At 41.5% G+C, this 16,869-nt stretch overlaps 1 protein-coding gene across 3 annotated transcripts in view; it reads right to left on the bottom strand.

The window, feature by feature from the left end:
* Lgr5 (leucine rich repeat containing G protein-coupled receptor 5) overlaps positions 1-16,869 on the bottom strand; it is a 148,788-nt gene that overhangs the window by 71,446 nt on the left and 60,473 nt on the right. For 2 of the 3 annotated variants that reach the window (XM_038314712.1, XM_038314710.1), the window contains exon 2: positions 7,703-7,774. The exons of the other annotated variant lie outside the window; for it this stretch is intronic. In XM_038314712.1, the coding sequence (XP_038170640.1) occupies positions 7,703-7,774 (72 nt within the window). The remainder of the gene's footprint in view (positions 1-7,702; positions 7,775-16,869) is intronic. 3 annotated transcript variants of the gene reach the window in all.

Genomic DNA, 16,869 nt, shown 5'->3' on the forward strand with positions numbered 1-16,869 from the left:
ACTCATACTGAATCCACATATGGCCTGACGGGTCCTGCAGGATCTGGCCCTTGTTCCTCTTGTTCCACACCTCATTGCTGCTCTCTGTCCTGCTTCCACAAACACGGTGCACCCTTTGACTTCTCAGCGTCTCGGCTGTCACTGCTCCGCAATTTGAAATTCTCTATCTCAGCTGTAGGATCAATTCTCCCCAACGTCTGATATTAGTTTGGATGCCACCTTTATGTTTTAAATTTACTTACTTATTTTTAAAATTAAATTGTAATTGCATTGTTTCCCCTAGTCCCTTTTCTCCTTCCAGTCCCTCTCAAATTTCCCCATCTCTCTCTCAGATTGTTTTTCTTTGTTATTATTCTGCATATAGTTACAGAGATAAATAAATACCCTGCTGAGTCCATTTGGTGTTGTTTGTAGGTCTATGACTTCAGGGATTATCACTTGGTATTAGATGATGACTAATGGGCTCATCCCTGTTGCTGATTCTCCTGTTCTCAGAATTCTTTAGCTGCCTGGCGTGTTTTCTCGAGCGGTCGGACCCTATGAGATCTCCCTTTCCATGTATTTTTTTTATTTTCTGTATGTGAGTGTTTTGCCTGCATGTATGTAAGTGTACCATGTGTATGCAGAGCCCATGGAGGCCAGAAGAGGGTGCCAGATCCCCTGGAACTGGAGTTACAGGTGGATGTGAACCTTCATGTGGGTGCTGTCAATCAAACCAAGTCCCCTGCAAGAGCAGCCAATGCTCTTGATAGCTGGAACATTTGCCTGTTCTAAAGGTCATCTCCTTACAGAGACTTTCCTTACCACCCTTTGTTACTTTTTATCTAAATTATGTATGTGGTCTTCACTGTCCTTGACACAATTTGTGAGGTATCAGCCTCCCTGTTTAACTGAAATTCCTCAAAGGTAGAGACTTGAATAGCTCATAGCAAGTCTAATGTCTCCTTCTGTGGCTCCCAGTAGCTACCTCCCCCCAATACACACATACTCCACATGTTGAGTGGTGGATGTGAAAAACACTAAGAAAAAAAGATAACTGGGAAGCGGTGGTGCACACCTTTAATCCCAGCACTCGGGAGGCAAAGGCAGGTGGAATTCTCTGAGTTCAAGGCCAGCCTGGTCTATAAGAGCTAGTTCCAGTACAGCTAGGACTGTTACACAGAGATACCCTGTCTCGAAAATACAAAAACAAAAACAAAAGCAAGAAAGAGAGAGAGAGAGAGAGAGAGAGAGAGAGAGAGAGAGAGAGAGAGAGAGAGAGAGAGGAACAAAAAAGAAAAAGAAAAGAAATGATAAAATTAAGTAGTGAAATTTGGACATTTATATATATCATGGGATTTGAGGATGGAGGATAAAGGAATGTTACAGCAATACGGAAGAAGAGGCAGAGGGAAAACTTTTTAGTCAGTGTTCTAATTGCCAATAATATACACACAATGTAAAATATCTAACTGTATATATCCAGCTAGATGGGTTTGGGTTCTAGATGTGGGATTTAAAAACAATTGTCAGCTCCATGTGTACAAGGGACTGGGATAAGGCTGAAGAACATGATGATTGTTTATGGTGGCGTTTTCACTTGACAAGCAAAACTTTGTGAGTATCATAGTTTACTACGGTTCTTCCTTTAAAAAAAAATCTCAAAAGACAGGCAGAACAGTTCTCACTGTTTTCAGTTATGTGGTGAGCGAGTAAAAATAGCAAGCATGGATCACACTTCAGGATTCTTGGTGGTATCGCTCATTCCAAATTTCATCTGTAATAATAGATATCTACTATTTATGTAGAGGTCTTCAAAGCCAACCATAATACAAGCAAATGGTTCCAAGGAACAATGGTTACTTAAAAGCAGACCTCCCCAGAGCCGCTCATGTTTCTCTGCGAGTCGACTATTTGATTCCAATAGCACTAAAATCTGGGAAGATTTTAAGATGCAAGCTGGAAATAAAGACTTAAGTTCAGAATATTTCAAATGGAAACAACTGCCCGGTATAATCAGAATTCCAATCTAAGTTTACGCTAACGTGTGGATGCCAGGGACAGACACCATCTGCCATTAGCTCCTGAGGTCTGAGCCCTGCTTTGAGAGCCAAATGCAGCAGAATCTTTTGTTTGCCCACAAAGGAAGAACATGAAGTCCTCAGCAGGACGGAAGGAGCAGAGCTGGAGGAAGGCGTGTTGGTGCCAAATGCAGCGATGGCTCAGGCTCTTAGAATTCGGTCAAGAGCAATCGGCCATCACTGCCTTTATCTATTAAAGCAGGAAACAGCCAAAGCCCTTTCTCCACCGATCCCAGGTTCCCGGGTTTCCTGCAAAATCGGGCTCATAAAACAAGAAAGGGCTAAAATGGTGTTTGCATTCATGACAACTCAAAATGTAAGCTGTGGATTGCCCGAATCCTTTCAATCATGTCTTCTGGTTCTCAGGAACATCCTGGAAGATGGGTAGAGTGGTTTCAGCATTTGTCACCTAAGGCCCAGCCACTAGCACAGCCAGGTCAAGGGTGTCCTGGGCTTCTGGACGTAGGCACTGTGCACCTCTCTCCAGGAAACAGACTCCGTACATCCAGGAAAAGGCTCTTTATTTCCTCCGACTCTTTTTAGTTTTAGCACAGCACTCTGAGTGTATGACTGGCCTGGCGCATACCAAGTCACTAGCATAAATCAACAAACGAAAGGCTGGATGTGCCAATGCATGTGGCATCATCAATGTCCCTGCATGTCAAGAATGAGAGAGGAAGCCGGGCGGTGGTGGCGCATGCCTTTAATCCCAGCACTCGGGAGGCAGAGGCAGGCAGATCTCTGTGAGTTCAAGACCAGCCTGGACTACAAGAGCTAGCTCCAGGACAGGCTCTAAAGCTGCAGAGAAACCCTGTCTCGAACCCCCCCCCCCCAAAAAAAAAGAATGAGAGAAGGATACCATTTCCCATGGTAGCATGTTGTTATTTTTTCTGAAATATTTGCCCCAAAGAAACGCTTTACCTAGAGGTACACTTAAGAAAAAATTAACACCACAAGTAAGTATCTCTACATTGTCAACTTTGGCAGCTTTGTTAAGCTTCAGCGATGGATGAGGGGCAAAGCCCAGCTGTTTGAATAGCTAACTGTCTATAACTCTTAAGTGACATCAACTAGGGAAGTGATGTGCTGGGTGGTTAGAGTAAAGGGGAAGGATGGCGACGCAGCTTCATTAGCATGATTTTTAAAGATGTTTGTGATGGGGTTTTCTTGTTGATGCATCTACAGCAATCCGTCTGGCTACAAAGAGACAACACTGAGCTAAGCAAGCTGGCTGGAAGACAGCTGTCTCATCAGTGATATCTTCTCTGTCATAAAACTACGTACACACTGACTTCTGAACACCCGCCTCAGCCTGCGTGGATGGCAGTTTAGTAACATGGTGTTTAGTATGTACTTTCATATATAATAGGATTGGCGAAAGTTCTGGGCCTGTTGGACTATGTCAGAGGTCACTCTTCCAGGCTGTGGTGGTGCCTTTCTCAGAGGCAATGCACAGGGGATTAACAGTCCATTTATTGGAACCCGGCTCCTGGATCTACAGTTCTTGCCTTCTTGTGCATTCCTTCTCATTCCCCCACGCAGAGAGACACAGGCATGGCCCACAGATGCATACCCAGCATAGATAGTCTCCGTTCCCCTTCACTGAGTTAAAGGTGTTCAATCGTGCAAAGTCCTGCCTGCACTTGGTGACTTCACGTGATGAGAAGAGCCCAGGTGAACCGTGCACATAGCTCCCGAGTCTCCTCTTCCCTTCCAAGCACAGCTCGGAAAAGTCACTGCAAATCTCAGCTGGGACCTGAACCAAGCTCTTAGCTCTGACATCGACCAACTTCTCTCTTCTGCTAGCCAGGATTGATACTTTCTACCTTTACGAGTTAAGAGGATGGAGTAGGAGCATTTATAACAAGAGCATTGACTGGTTGAAAGCTACTGTTTTTGCTTTAAGACTATTATTCTTAAATTTAAATTTAATTTACTATTTTCATACAGGCATACATTTTATGTTACGCATACTCCCACCTCAAACCCTCTCTCTGATCATGCCTCCCCACTCCCTTTTGTCCCTTTTGTTCCTGTGGACAATTTTACTTCTGCCATCATTTTATATACACATACGATGTATACATACATGGTTGTTTGTGACTATCTAAAATCTAGGACCCCCAAATGAGAGAACATACTTGTCTCTCTCTGAGACTGGCTTAATTTGCCGAATATGATTATCTAAAGTTGTATCCATTTTCTTGTAAATGCCATAATGTAAACAAAATGTAGAACTTCCTTCTTCTTGGTGGCTAAAAACCATGCCCTTGTGTCTATTTGCCACATCTTTTTTAGCCACCTCTCTCAGTTGTTGGCACCTGCATTGCTTCTGTTATATGACAATCGTGAAAAGTCTATTACAAAATAACACACATGTGCAACTATCCCTGTGTTACACTGACCTAGAATCTGTGGACGGATACCCAGACATGGTAGAACTGGGTCATATGCCAAATCTAGTTCTGCTTTTTAAGAAACATCCTTATTGGTGTTCATGGAGTGGACCAGTCCACCTGCCCATTAGTGGTGTGTAAGGTTTCTTTCTGTCTGCATCCCACCAGCATTTGCTGTGGCATTCCTTCCCCTTTTTGTTTTTTCTATTCTTAATTTTATTATTAAAAATTCTTCTTATTAAATGTTTTACTATTAAACATTTTTATTAAAAGTTTTCATTATTAAAAAGGCTTTACTTTTTACTTTAATTATGGGTGTGTATGTGTCTGTGTCAGGACGTGTGCATGTAAATGCAGGTGCCTGTGGAGGCCAGAGGAAGGTACTGGGTCCCCTGGACCTGGAGTTATAGGTGGATACGGATGTAGGTGTTGGGAGCTAAACTTGTGGCTTCAGCAACAGCAGAATAAGTTCTCAACCCCTGAGTTATCTGCAGCCTTTGTTGCGTCTTTCTTTTATCTTAAAAAATTTAACGAAATTTGTTTCATACAATATATTTTGATCATGTTTAACCCTCCCCCAACTTTTCCCAGATTCTTCTCATCTACCCACTCATCTTTGTATACCCCGTCCTTGTGTGTGTGAGTATGTGTGTGTGCGTGTGCACTCATATGCTTGTGTGTGTATTCATACACTTGTGTATTTGTGTACTTATATGCTTCTGTGTGTGTACGCATATGCTTGTGTATGTGTGTACTCATATGCTTGTGTATGTGTGTACTCATATGCTTGTGTGTGTGTACTCATATGCTTGTGTGTGTGTACTCATATGCTTGTGTGTGTGTACTCATATGTTTGTGTGTGTACTCATATGCTTGTGTGTGTACTCATATGCTTGTGTGTGTGTACTTATATGCTTGTGTGTGTGTACTCATATGCTTGTGTGTGTGTGTGTGCGTGTGTGTGTACTCATATGCTTGTGTGTGTGTACTCATATGCTTGTGTGTGTGTACTCATATGCTTGTGTGTGTGTACTCATATGCTTGTGTGTGTACTCATATGCTTGTGTGTGTACTCATATGCTTGTGTGTGTGTACTTATATGCTTGTGTGTGTGTACTCATATGCTTGTGTGTGTGTGTGTGTGTGTGTGTGTACTCATATGCTTGTGTGTGAAGGTCAGAGGACATTTTGGTGGAGTTGGTTCTGTTTTTCCACCATGTGGGGGCTGGGGATTGGATTGGTGGCAAATGTTTTCCCCCAATGAACCATCTCATGGGGTTCAAATCTTAACCTTAAATTCTGTCATTCAGTCAGCTCAGAAGATGACATTCCAGAAGAGACAAAGAGGGTGGAATAGTTTTTTTAAAGAGTCACCTTTAATTGTGGAATTCTGTGGTTCTATGACCAAGGTATTTGACTGAGCTTGCAGAGAGATAAATATCCACAAAAAGCAGCATTTTAGAATGGTTCTTTTCTCTCCCTCTTTTCTTAGTTTGATTTTTCTCCCTATCAATTATCTTTTGACAAACTGCCCTTGAAACAGAATTAACATTTACCTCAAGAAGAAAGAGGAGCTCTTTTGAATGAGCTAAGTCACCCGTGGGGAAGCTCTATTAAAGTCCTCGGGGAGGTGAATTATTTATTGATTCAGTTTGTGTTCTAAAATTGAGGTATGTGTTGGGGAAGAAAGGAAGCACTGTGCCTTGTGATATTAAAAAGAGGAAACGACACATAATTCTTATCTTAGAAATATGATGACACAGAGAGCTAAATTTTGCAACTTAATTGTACAGAGGAAGGAGAATAAGACAGTTGTAGTCAAGCAAACAGTTCCGATGTTTGAAATTTACTAAAAGTAATCATTACAGGTATGTATATCTACCATAACAGATAATGCTATTATGTATAAGAAGCTCCACTTAAGTGTTTCACTTGGTTATTTTTCAAAACTTTATCATTAATTATGTACAGGTCATGACTAAGACAGCCATGTTCTTAGCTTTTTTTTTTTGAAGGCTAAGCTGCAACCATGAAGTGAACTTGATAGAGCACAGAGAGGCCGAAAGAGGAGTCTGTATACAGACTGAATAGATTCTCTAAATGACAAAAGTCTTGCTATATAAATTAATATTTGACACCACTTGACAACCAATTGGTTACATTCAACTCTTTCTAGCAATAAGAACACAATTGTTCTTTAAACTACAGCACCATCAAAAAGAAGTAGATAAAGCTCTAGGATGGAAAATTCATGAACGCTATCCTCTTGAAGAAATGATCAATGTCATGCAACTTGGTTATGACAGAACACTCCACCTCCCATGGTGGATCATGTGCGGCACCAAAGATTCAAATTACTCCTCAAATTGGACCCCGACTTCAGGGTTTATAAAGGACGTATTTTCAAAAGGGGTCACTGCCGAAACAATCCCTTTAATCAACAGTCAGAGGATTTACCCAACTGATGGTGCCAAGCGTCCTTCGCAGGGAACACGATGGCACAGAACTCCCATCACTCAACAGGGAAAGAGGATCAAATGAGTTTGTAAATGCAGATTTTTGGTTTATACAACTCTTTTTCATCTTCTGGAAAGTGATTGCTGGACTTAATCAAGTTCCTCTGGGTATCATTAACTAATTTTATCTTTCTCCTTAAAGATTTTTTTTTAAATAGCGAGTTTAGGGGACTCCATTCTTAAGTTTTCTGTCTTTTGTGTTTTCTCTGCTGAAGCCTTGAGGGCAGCTAAATTTAAAAGGAGGGAAATAGTAATTAAAAGTGATTAGGACAAGAAGTGTCGGTGCAATGCGGACTCAATTCTCCCAGTCCCAAGCCGAACCAAGCAGCAATTTTTGGTTTTCATTATAACTTTACTCACTATTTTAATAAACATGAGCCAGTATTCAAACTTTTAATACCCTGCTGTTTAACTGTTTCCAGAGAGCCATCCAGCTCTTTTTTTTTTTTTTTTTTTATAAAAGCCTTCGCTTTAAAAATTTTAATTTGTTTGGCTCAGTCTCACCTTAGAAAGTTGTAGCCTCATGGTAAACTCTTTTATAACTTGATTTCCAGAATCACAGCCGTTCTTCCCCCAGCCCCACCTCCTAAGTGTTTCCTCATGTGCCGCACTTGTTGGTGCTGACAGCTTCCCCAACTTGTTTCATCTGGTTCCCACAGCAAGTATGAGAGACAAATGCGGGAATGCGTTCAGCAGTGACAGAATGCAGCCAGACAGCAGTGGTACTTACAGCTCTTCTAAGAAGCGGAGGCTGTGGAGGAGACTTGGGGGCAGCTGACTGATGTTGTTCATACTGAGGTCCCTGGAGGAGGGGGGAAGACAGACAGCGTGTGAGGAGCAGGGTACGCCACTGCAAGGAGATCCAGCCGTTCGGTTCACACATTTAAAAGCGAGACAGTAAAATGAACTCGTTCCTCTGTTTGACAAATGAATGGTCATTTTCCATCTTAAATCTATAACCCGCCCACGTCAGGGCCTCCGTTTCGAATTAAATACTCTAGGAGGTGCTTTCATGGAACGCAAGAGTACTTAGCCCATTCATGGGCATAGCTGTCATTCTTCCCGTTTAAAATGCTGTCGAGTAGGACAGAAAAGGAAGCAGACGCAACTCAACTTTGCGTCTTGCTTTCCGCTGTGTGACAAAGAGCAATGTCCTCACCTGGCAACTCTAGAAGCCCCGTTTCCTTGGGATTTTAGGCACCTTGCAAAAACACATGTTTGGATTGAAAGGAACTTAAAACAAAGCAAGACAAAAAGCTTAGTCCCTCTTCGAACTTGCTCCTTTTGCAACTTCTCAGACTGCATTAAGTAAGTGAAATGAACCATAAAACGAGGGTGTAAGGTGATCCTGTTCTGTCGCGCACTTCCTGCTGGGCTGCACAGTAGTTCCTGGTACAGGAAACAACACCCCACTTTGGGCAGAACTCAATCAATTTTCATGTTAAGTGAAAGTGCGTGTAATTAGATTTTATTCTGTTTTTTTTTTATCTCTCTGTTTCTTTACTGATTCTCGCATGTTGTACAGCATCACTAGTTTAATCTATCTGTATCGCAGAAACCCAAAGACTGACAGCGGGCAGACTTTCACTAAGGCCACCTTAGACTTCGTATAGTTGTTACAGTTGTTGCAGGTTTGGGTAGGAAGTGACTCTTTGCCCTATCCTAAGAACGAATGCTGTCTTAACATCAGATCTGGATTCCCTACTTAAAGCTCATCTTAAGACTCTAAATTTCTTTACAATCTGAATTGTTCCTGTTGTGAAAATGCACACACCCATTGCAATTACTCGGTGGAGTAGATATTGATCATGAAGCTGTTTCATCAGATGCTAGCAGTAACTCAGCGATGTTATAAAGTGAAGAGTTATTTTTAAATTAGCCTACATGGGGTTGGGGAGACAGCTCAGTGGACAAAGTATTTGTCACGCAAACATGAGGACGAGAGTTCAAATCCCCGGTACCCAAATGTAGAAGCCAGGCAGGTATGGCGGTCACTTCTAGAACTCTGGAGGCTTCGAGACAAGGGATACCCGGGGTAGACTGGCTAGCTAGATAAGTTGGAATCAGGGATCTCAGGGTTTGCCAATATACCCTGCCTCAGCAGAAGGAAGAGTGATCAAGGAAGATAGATGCCCAATGCCATCCATCAGGTCTCTACACATATGAGCACACATGTGCACATGTATACACACTTGCTTGTGTACACACACACACGTATGCCCCACATGTAAATATGCATACACATGCATGTATAGCACACACACTAATACATGCAAAAAAGGAGTAACAAATATGTTCGAGGGAGATACAATGTTTTGCTAAATCTGTGAGTGTGGAAACTTTGGAACTACTGTTAATTCTGATATCTACTAGTGAACAACAATATAGCCAAATACATGCTACATTTTCACTTTAAAACTAAACAATGACAAAAATGTATAGTAAACTATGTCTGTCCTTTTTTCTTTTTCTTTCTTTCTTTTTTTTTTTTTTTGGTTTTTCGAGACAGGGTTTCCCTGTAGTTTCTAGAGCCTGAACTGGAACTAGCTCTTGTAGACCAGGCTGGCCTCGAACTCAGAGATCCGCCTGCCTCTGCCTCCCAAGTGCTGGGATTAAAGGCGTGCGTCACCACCGCCCGGCTTGTCTGTTCTTTTTTAAATTAGTTTTTTTCTGCAATTGTCTCGATAGCCCAAATTAATGAGTCTCATTTTTGGGTGTGTGTGTGTTTACCAAATAGTAATGTGTTAAACAGATCATTGTGGTTTCTAGATACCTCACAGTGAACCTGTAATCTCTAAAAAGACTCGACAGTCCCAGAGATAGCCATACCTTGGTGTGTGATTAACCGCTTTATACCTTTGCTACCATGGAAACAACATCCCTGCCATCATGAATTGCATCCTCAAACCGTGGACCAAAATAATTCCTTCCTTCCTTAAATTGCTTTTATTAGTCATTTTCTCACAACAACAAGAAAAGCAAATAACACACTAATGAAATAGAATTTTTTTCTAAGAGTTTCTATAACTTCTATGTCTTACCCTAGAAAATTCATTTTTCTCTTATAGCTCTGTTCTTTTTTTTTCTCACTTGACAAATCACAATTGGCCATTAAGATGGTGAGGCTTTATTCAAAGAATACATTGAAAAATAAACTGCTCTTCCCCGTCCCATCACCCCCATTTCTACGATCCATCTAGTGTTCATTATATTCTAAAACTCATGTCTGCATCTGGCTTTCCTTGTTCTCGGCTTCTGTGGGTCAGGTCCTTTTCATACTGATCACCGTCTATCTGTGTATGCTTCTAGTCTTCCCGTTCTAGGCTATCCTCGATACTATGGCCTCAGCAGCTCAGCAGTCCACTCCACCCACAGACCCTGCTAGGCTACAAAACAATCCTTCTCCCTAATGGATGGCTTAGCAGAGAGACTCCCTCCTGATGGCGGAGAAGAACTACAGAAAAATATTTTCTGCATTTCCAGGTAAGATGGAGGAGAGGGAGTTGCCTTTGTGTGAGCCAATGAAGGTAAACAGAGTAAGAAAAAGTAGATCCTGGTTCCAAGAAGAGGAAGAAAGATCTTTAGAAAGTCACAAATTTGATAGGATACCTAAAAAGTTCAGAGAAAACCATGACGGACAATGGGGGGACAATCCAAGCTGAACACAGCTCCAGGTATTTAGGAGCATGGTGTAGCACGAATTCTAATTGTTCCTCATAAAATGCCTGGAGTCAGATACTAGGGACTGAAAGCTGAGAGAGCAGAGAAGCAGTGCAGGCAGCCACTAGAGAGATCTTTTACCTCCACTGAGTCCTCAGACCACAAGGGTGATCCTGTCCTCAGACCTCACTGAGCTCTGGTCTCCTCCCGCCTTATATTCCTCTCTCCATCCAGCCATATCCCTGCCTGTCTCCATCTCCCTAGTGCTGGGATCAAAGGCCTGGGACTTCCAAGTATTGGGACTAAAAGTGTGAGCCACCACCACTCCTTGGCCTCTAGTGGCTAAGCTCTGCACTCTGATCTTCAGGCAAGCTTTATTTGTTAAAACACAAACAAAATATCACTACACTCTGGTGGGGTGAGTGGAGGCAGAAGACTCCCCACAAGTGGTACTTATGGATTGAGCCCTTAAAAATAGAATGTATAACAACAAGTTCCTCACACTAAATTAGAAGAAATGTCCAGATCAATAGACACACAAATGGAATCACAGAAACACAAGAAATATGAAAAACAGATATCTTAGTTTATTTTCCTACTGTGATAAAGTACTCTGACAGAAATAATTTGAGGGATGTATCAAGTATTGATTGACTTTTTTTTTGACAACCTAACACAACCTAAAGTCACCTGGGAAAGGGAAATCTCAACTTAAGAATCAATCCCCTCTACCAGACAGATCTGTATTGGACATGTCTGTGGAGGCATATTTCTAGACTGTTAATTGATTCATAAGGGCCCAGTCTACCATCGGCAGCACATCCCCTAGCCTGGTGTTTTTCTATTGCATAGTGAAGCTAGCTGAGCACAAGCCAGTGAGAGAGCAAAACCAGAAAGCAGAATTCCTTCATGGTTTCTGTTTTAGTTCCTGTCCTGACTTCCCTCAAAGACAGACTATAACCTGCAACTGTAAGGTTTTTCTCGCCTAAGTTGCTTTTGGCCATAGTGTTTATCCTAGCAACAGAAGGGCAACCTAGAAAAGGCGGGAAAGGGTTTGTTTTACTTCACAGTTTGAGGGGATAGCATACCACCACACCAGAGGTCACCGTGGGAGGAGCTTGAGGCAACTAGTCAAACTATAGCCATAGTAAAGTAGCAGAGAGTGACAGATGAACATGGATGTACATGTGGCTCAGTTACCTCTGTCCTTTTCATTCAGTCATGAAATTCATGTCATTTCATTCAGCATGCAGTCCAGCCCACAAAATGATGCCACTCACATTCTGTTGTCGCATGTAGGGTTTCTCGCATCAATGAACCCAATTAAGAAAATCCCTCACAAACAGGATCAGAGGCCTATCTCCTAGGCAATTTTGGATTTTGTCAATTTGATAATCAATACAACTGCTATGCATGACTCTTCCAAAGGACACTGGAATAGCAGAATTCCCGTTGAAGACTAAAAATTTACGAGTAAAAATGATCAATGGCTTTAAAGAGGATACGAGCGAGCAGATAAATTCAATTCATGATCTTTAGCGTAAAGCCAGAAACACAGAGGGGGAAAAAAAAAGCTATGGAAATAGATGAGAAAATCATCAACACAAAAATGAAGTTACTGATGTGGAAGGAAAATTTATCACAGAAATTGAGAATTTTTTTTTTTTTTTGGACAAAAACTCAAGCACAAAGCACAGATGTTAGAAATGGAAAACTCAATAGGCCAAATTAAACACACAAAGGAATATATCACCAATAGACTGGACACGGCAGGCGAGACAATATCAGGGATGGGGAAAAGGTTAGGAAAAATATGACATGAAAATACCAGTGAGAGAAAGAAAATCAAATATCTCCAAACTCTGGAATATAATCCAGAGACCAAGCCTAAGAACCCACAAGATAGAAGGAGCTGAGGGAAAGAATAAAGAAACACTTGCTCTTATAATGTTGTGATACCCGGCCCCCCCCCCTCCCCCAGGCAGTTCATGTGTTTAAGAGAGCTAACTGGCAAGAGTATGGGCTTTTGAAATCTCAGAGGCCACCCCCCAGTGACACACCTCTCCCAACAAGTCCATACCTCCTAATCCTTGCCAAACACGTCTACCAACTGTAGACCAAGTATTTAAATACATGAGCCTGAGGGGGCCATTCTCATTCAAACACCACAGCACTTATCTAGATAGGCAATTCCAATGGAAAAATCAATAAGGAAATGCCAGTTTTAGGCTATACCATAGATCAAACAGACCTTGTAGATAATGAAGTGGTTAATATGCCATCAAGAATTTGAATACAGGTTCTTTTCAGAAGTACAGGGAACTATGCCTAAAAATAGACTGCATTTTAAGGCACAAAACCTAAAATTGTTTCATAAATTTTCCAAGTCTAAAGAAAGAAGTGAACATCCAAATTTAAGCAGCATTTAGTACCTGTACTGACTGGCTTTGTGACACAAGCTAGAGTCATCAGAGAGGAAGGAGCCTCAGTTGAGGAAATGTCTCCATGAGATCTAGCTGTAAGTCACTTTCTCAATTAGTGATCAGTACGGGAGAGCCCAGTCCATTGTGGGTGGTGCCATCCCTGGGCTGGTGGCTCTGAGTTCTATAAGAAATTAGGTTGAGCAAGCCAGGGGAAGTAAGCCGGTAAGCAGTGCCCCTCTATGGTCCCTGCATCTGCTCCCGCCTCCACCCTCCTGTCTGCTGTGGAATAATTCTCTTGTACACCATAAAGATTTGCCACTCGAATTGGTTTAATAAAATGCTGACTGGCCCGTAGGCAGGCAGGAAGTGTAGGTGGGGCAACCAAACTAAAGATGATGGGAAGGAGAAGGGTGGGGTCAGGAATCACCAGCCAGACGCAGAGGGAGGAGGAGATGAATGTGCCACGCTAATAAAGGTACTCCTACATAGCAGAGCATAAATAAGGAATATGTATTAAGCTAAAATATAAGATCTATTTAGTAGTAAGCCTGAGCTAATTGGCCAAGAATTTATAAATAATATTAAGACTCTGTATGGTAATTTGGAAGCAGCTATCAGGGCAGGAAACAGGTGATCGGGCCAAGAAGCTTCCATTTATACCTGCCCTGTTTGAGGTCCTGTCCTGATTTCCTTCAGTGATGAACAGCAACATCGAAGTATAAGCTGAATAAACCCTTTCCTCCTCAACTAGCTTTTTGGTCATGGTGTTTGGTTGCAGCAATAGAAACCCTTACTAAGACAAATCAGGAGTGAGGTATTGTGGTGACAGGCCTGACCATAGTTTTGGAAGGATTGTGGAATAACTTTGGAACCTTAGGCTAGAAAAGCCATTGGAGTATTGAGTAGGATGTTCTGTGGGAGCTTAGAAGATAGGAATGTCGAGTGCAGTAGAGAAGATGGGGGCCTGGCTTGTGAAATTTCAGAGGGAAGATTAAAGACTCTGTCAGCACCATTTTCTATTTTGATTTAAGCTTCTGTGGTTCTGGCTAGCTGGGGCTGAAGAGTCAGCCATGATTAACAAGATCCCAGAGCTATTAAAGCACAACCTTTGCTTTACTGGGCCAATTGATGCTGGCCATCTGGAGCTGAGAATTTAGAGGTGATGAAGGAGGGATCAGTAAGCTGGGCATGCCTTTAATCCCAGCACATGGGAAGCAGGTAGGTGAATCTCTGTGAGTTCGAGGTCAGCCTGGTCTACATAGCAAGTTCTAGGACAGCAGGATGGTATGCTGAGAAACCTTGTTTCTAAACAAAACAAAAAAATCAAAACAACAACAACAAAAAAGAGAATTAGTACCACAGATATAAAATCTACTGGGATACATCTCCTGAGAGTCAGTACCTAGAAGCTGGATTCCAGAGGTGGCCAAGGTTGTGCCTTGTGCTGGCAGCTGGACTTGGTCAGGTGTTAAGAGTCACTCAGGTGGTCCTGATTTTGAAGGCATGAACGGTTATGGGGTGCAGCTGAGGCTTGGAACTGGGAGAGTCCAGGAAAGAACACTAGTGAAGGTACAGTGTCAGAAGCAGCTGAAGGCCCAGGAATGAAGGGATCATGAGGAGAAGTTGAGGCTTGGCACCAAGAAGAGAGCCTCAGATAGACTATTGGTGAAAGTGTAGCCCAGTTGTAGCAGAGGCCCCAGCAGTTTCAGAGATGCCAGTATGATGGGCCAGTTCAAAGAGCATATCAGAACTATTGCAACTTTACATCCATTAGTGTTTGTTAACGGAACTGGGAACTCCAAGATTTGGTGCATATATAATTAAAATTTTTATATCTTCTTGATATACCGCTGAGCATAAAATTCAGAGAAAGAAACAGAGACAGAGATACAGAGAGAGTGAGAGCTCAGGTAAATAACCTAATGATGCAAAATTCATGATTTTTTACAAAAATAAGAACAAGCTAAACCCAAATGCATAAGTAGCAAGAAACAGTAAAGATTGGAATGGAAACTAATAAATGGAGATGAAAAGAACAATCCAATTAATCAAAGTGTTTTTTTTCCAAATCAGTGACAAATTCTCAGCTAAACTAAATAAAAGAAAATCAGAGAAGAAACAAATTAGCACTCTAATCAGAGTGGATACTGCAAAAAAAAAAAAAATTCCAATGAAATTCAGAGAATCACTAGGGAATGCTTTGAAAACATATTCCCAAGAACTGGGAAACCTAGAAAAAAATGGGTAAATTCCTAGATATATCTGACTTATCAAATTAAGAAGATATTAATAATTTAAATAGATCTACAACAATCAGTGGAATTGAGTCAATAATAAAAATCATCCTCACAAAGAAAAACTTAGGACGAGATGTATTCACTGTTGAATTGTATCAAATACTTCTCCTGCTGTTCCATAAAATAGGAATGGGTGGAATACTTTTTCTAGACAGTTTGTGTTACCCTGACCTCAAATCAGATAAGGATGAAACAAAAAGAAAACCATAGACCAATTTCCCTGATGAATATACATTTAAAGTATAGTGTTTAAGTGGAACCCCTACCGGCATCCATATATACCCCCAAATGTTGGGATGTTGGGGATCTGCAGCTTGGGGCCCCATTCTGTGCTCAGGTCTCTCTCACTCCTCCCATTTCAAGCCCTGCCCTCTCAAAATGTCCACCAAGCAGCAGCCCCTCCCCTCAGAAAGTCCACCAAGGGTTAGCTCCTCCCCTGGGGGCTGCTCAAGACCATGCCTATAGGCTACCTAAGACCTGGCCGCCATATTGCTGTGTGACTCCTCTCCCGCCCTCCTGAGGGTTACCCAGGAGTGCTGGCCCTGTTCATTAAACCTGGATTTATTAATTTGGTTTGATTGACTTATTATTGATTAATGGACATTCAGTAACCGGGGACTCAAAATGTGTCACATAGCAATAAAAACCATGAAATTGTTTTCAAGAATATAATAAGGTTCCACACTATGACAAAGTTCGTTTACCATATATAAACCAATAAGTTAGTTCAGCACATAGGCTGAGGACAAAATCAAATGATCATTTCATGGCCAAAAAGATCTTTAACAATGTTCAACATCTCTTCCTGATAAGCCTTGAAGCATCTCGGAATAGAGGGAACGTAGCTGAGCATTGTAAAGGTCTATGTACAATTAACCTAAAGCAGTGTTACATTAAGTGGGAAGAACCTGAAAACATTTCTCCAAATTCACAAGGGTGCTCACTCTCGCTGCTCATATTCAACAGTGCTTAAAAGTCTCGTCTAGATCAACACAGGAGCAAGAAAGGAAAGCATGAAAAGTAGGAAAAGAAATCAACGTATTGCCATTTGCAGATAATATAATCTTGTTCCTAAAAGACCTTCATGAATCCACCAGAAATCTTTCATATCTTATCAACAATTTTTACAGTGTAATAAGATACAAAACCAACATACAGAAACCAAGAGCCCTTTTACACAGCACTAATGAAGTTATTAAGAAAGAAGAAAAGAAACAACTGTACTTATAATAATGCCAAACAATAAACAAAGAACAACAAAAAAGGCCCACAGAAATAAATTCAGTCAGTGACAGCCGTCTAAATTTTGACTAAGGTGGAAATATAAATTTGGAGGAAAAAGGGACAGTTTTGGGAACAAATGGGCTGGGAAAACTAGATCCTCACTGGGAAAAGAATGAAACTAGATCTCTGTCTCTTGCCCTGTATAAAAGTCAATTCAGAATGTCTTCAAGGTTTAAATGTAGAACCCGAAACTCTGAAACCGACGAAGGAAAACACAGAACACACTTCAAAAC

The sequence above is a fragment of the Arvicola amphibius genome, chromosome 17 (assembly GCF_903992535.2).
Source record: "Arvicola amphibius chromosome 17, mArvAmp1.2, whole genome shotgun sequence".
Taxonomy (NCBI): domain Eukaryota; kingdom Metazoa; phylum Chordata; class Mammalia; order Rodentia; family Cricetidae; genus Arvicola; species Arvicola amphibius.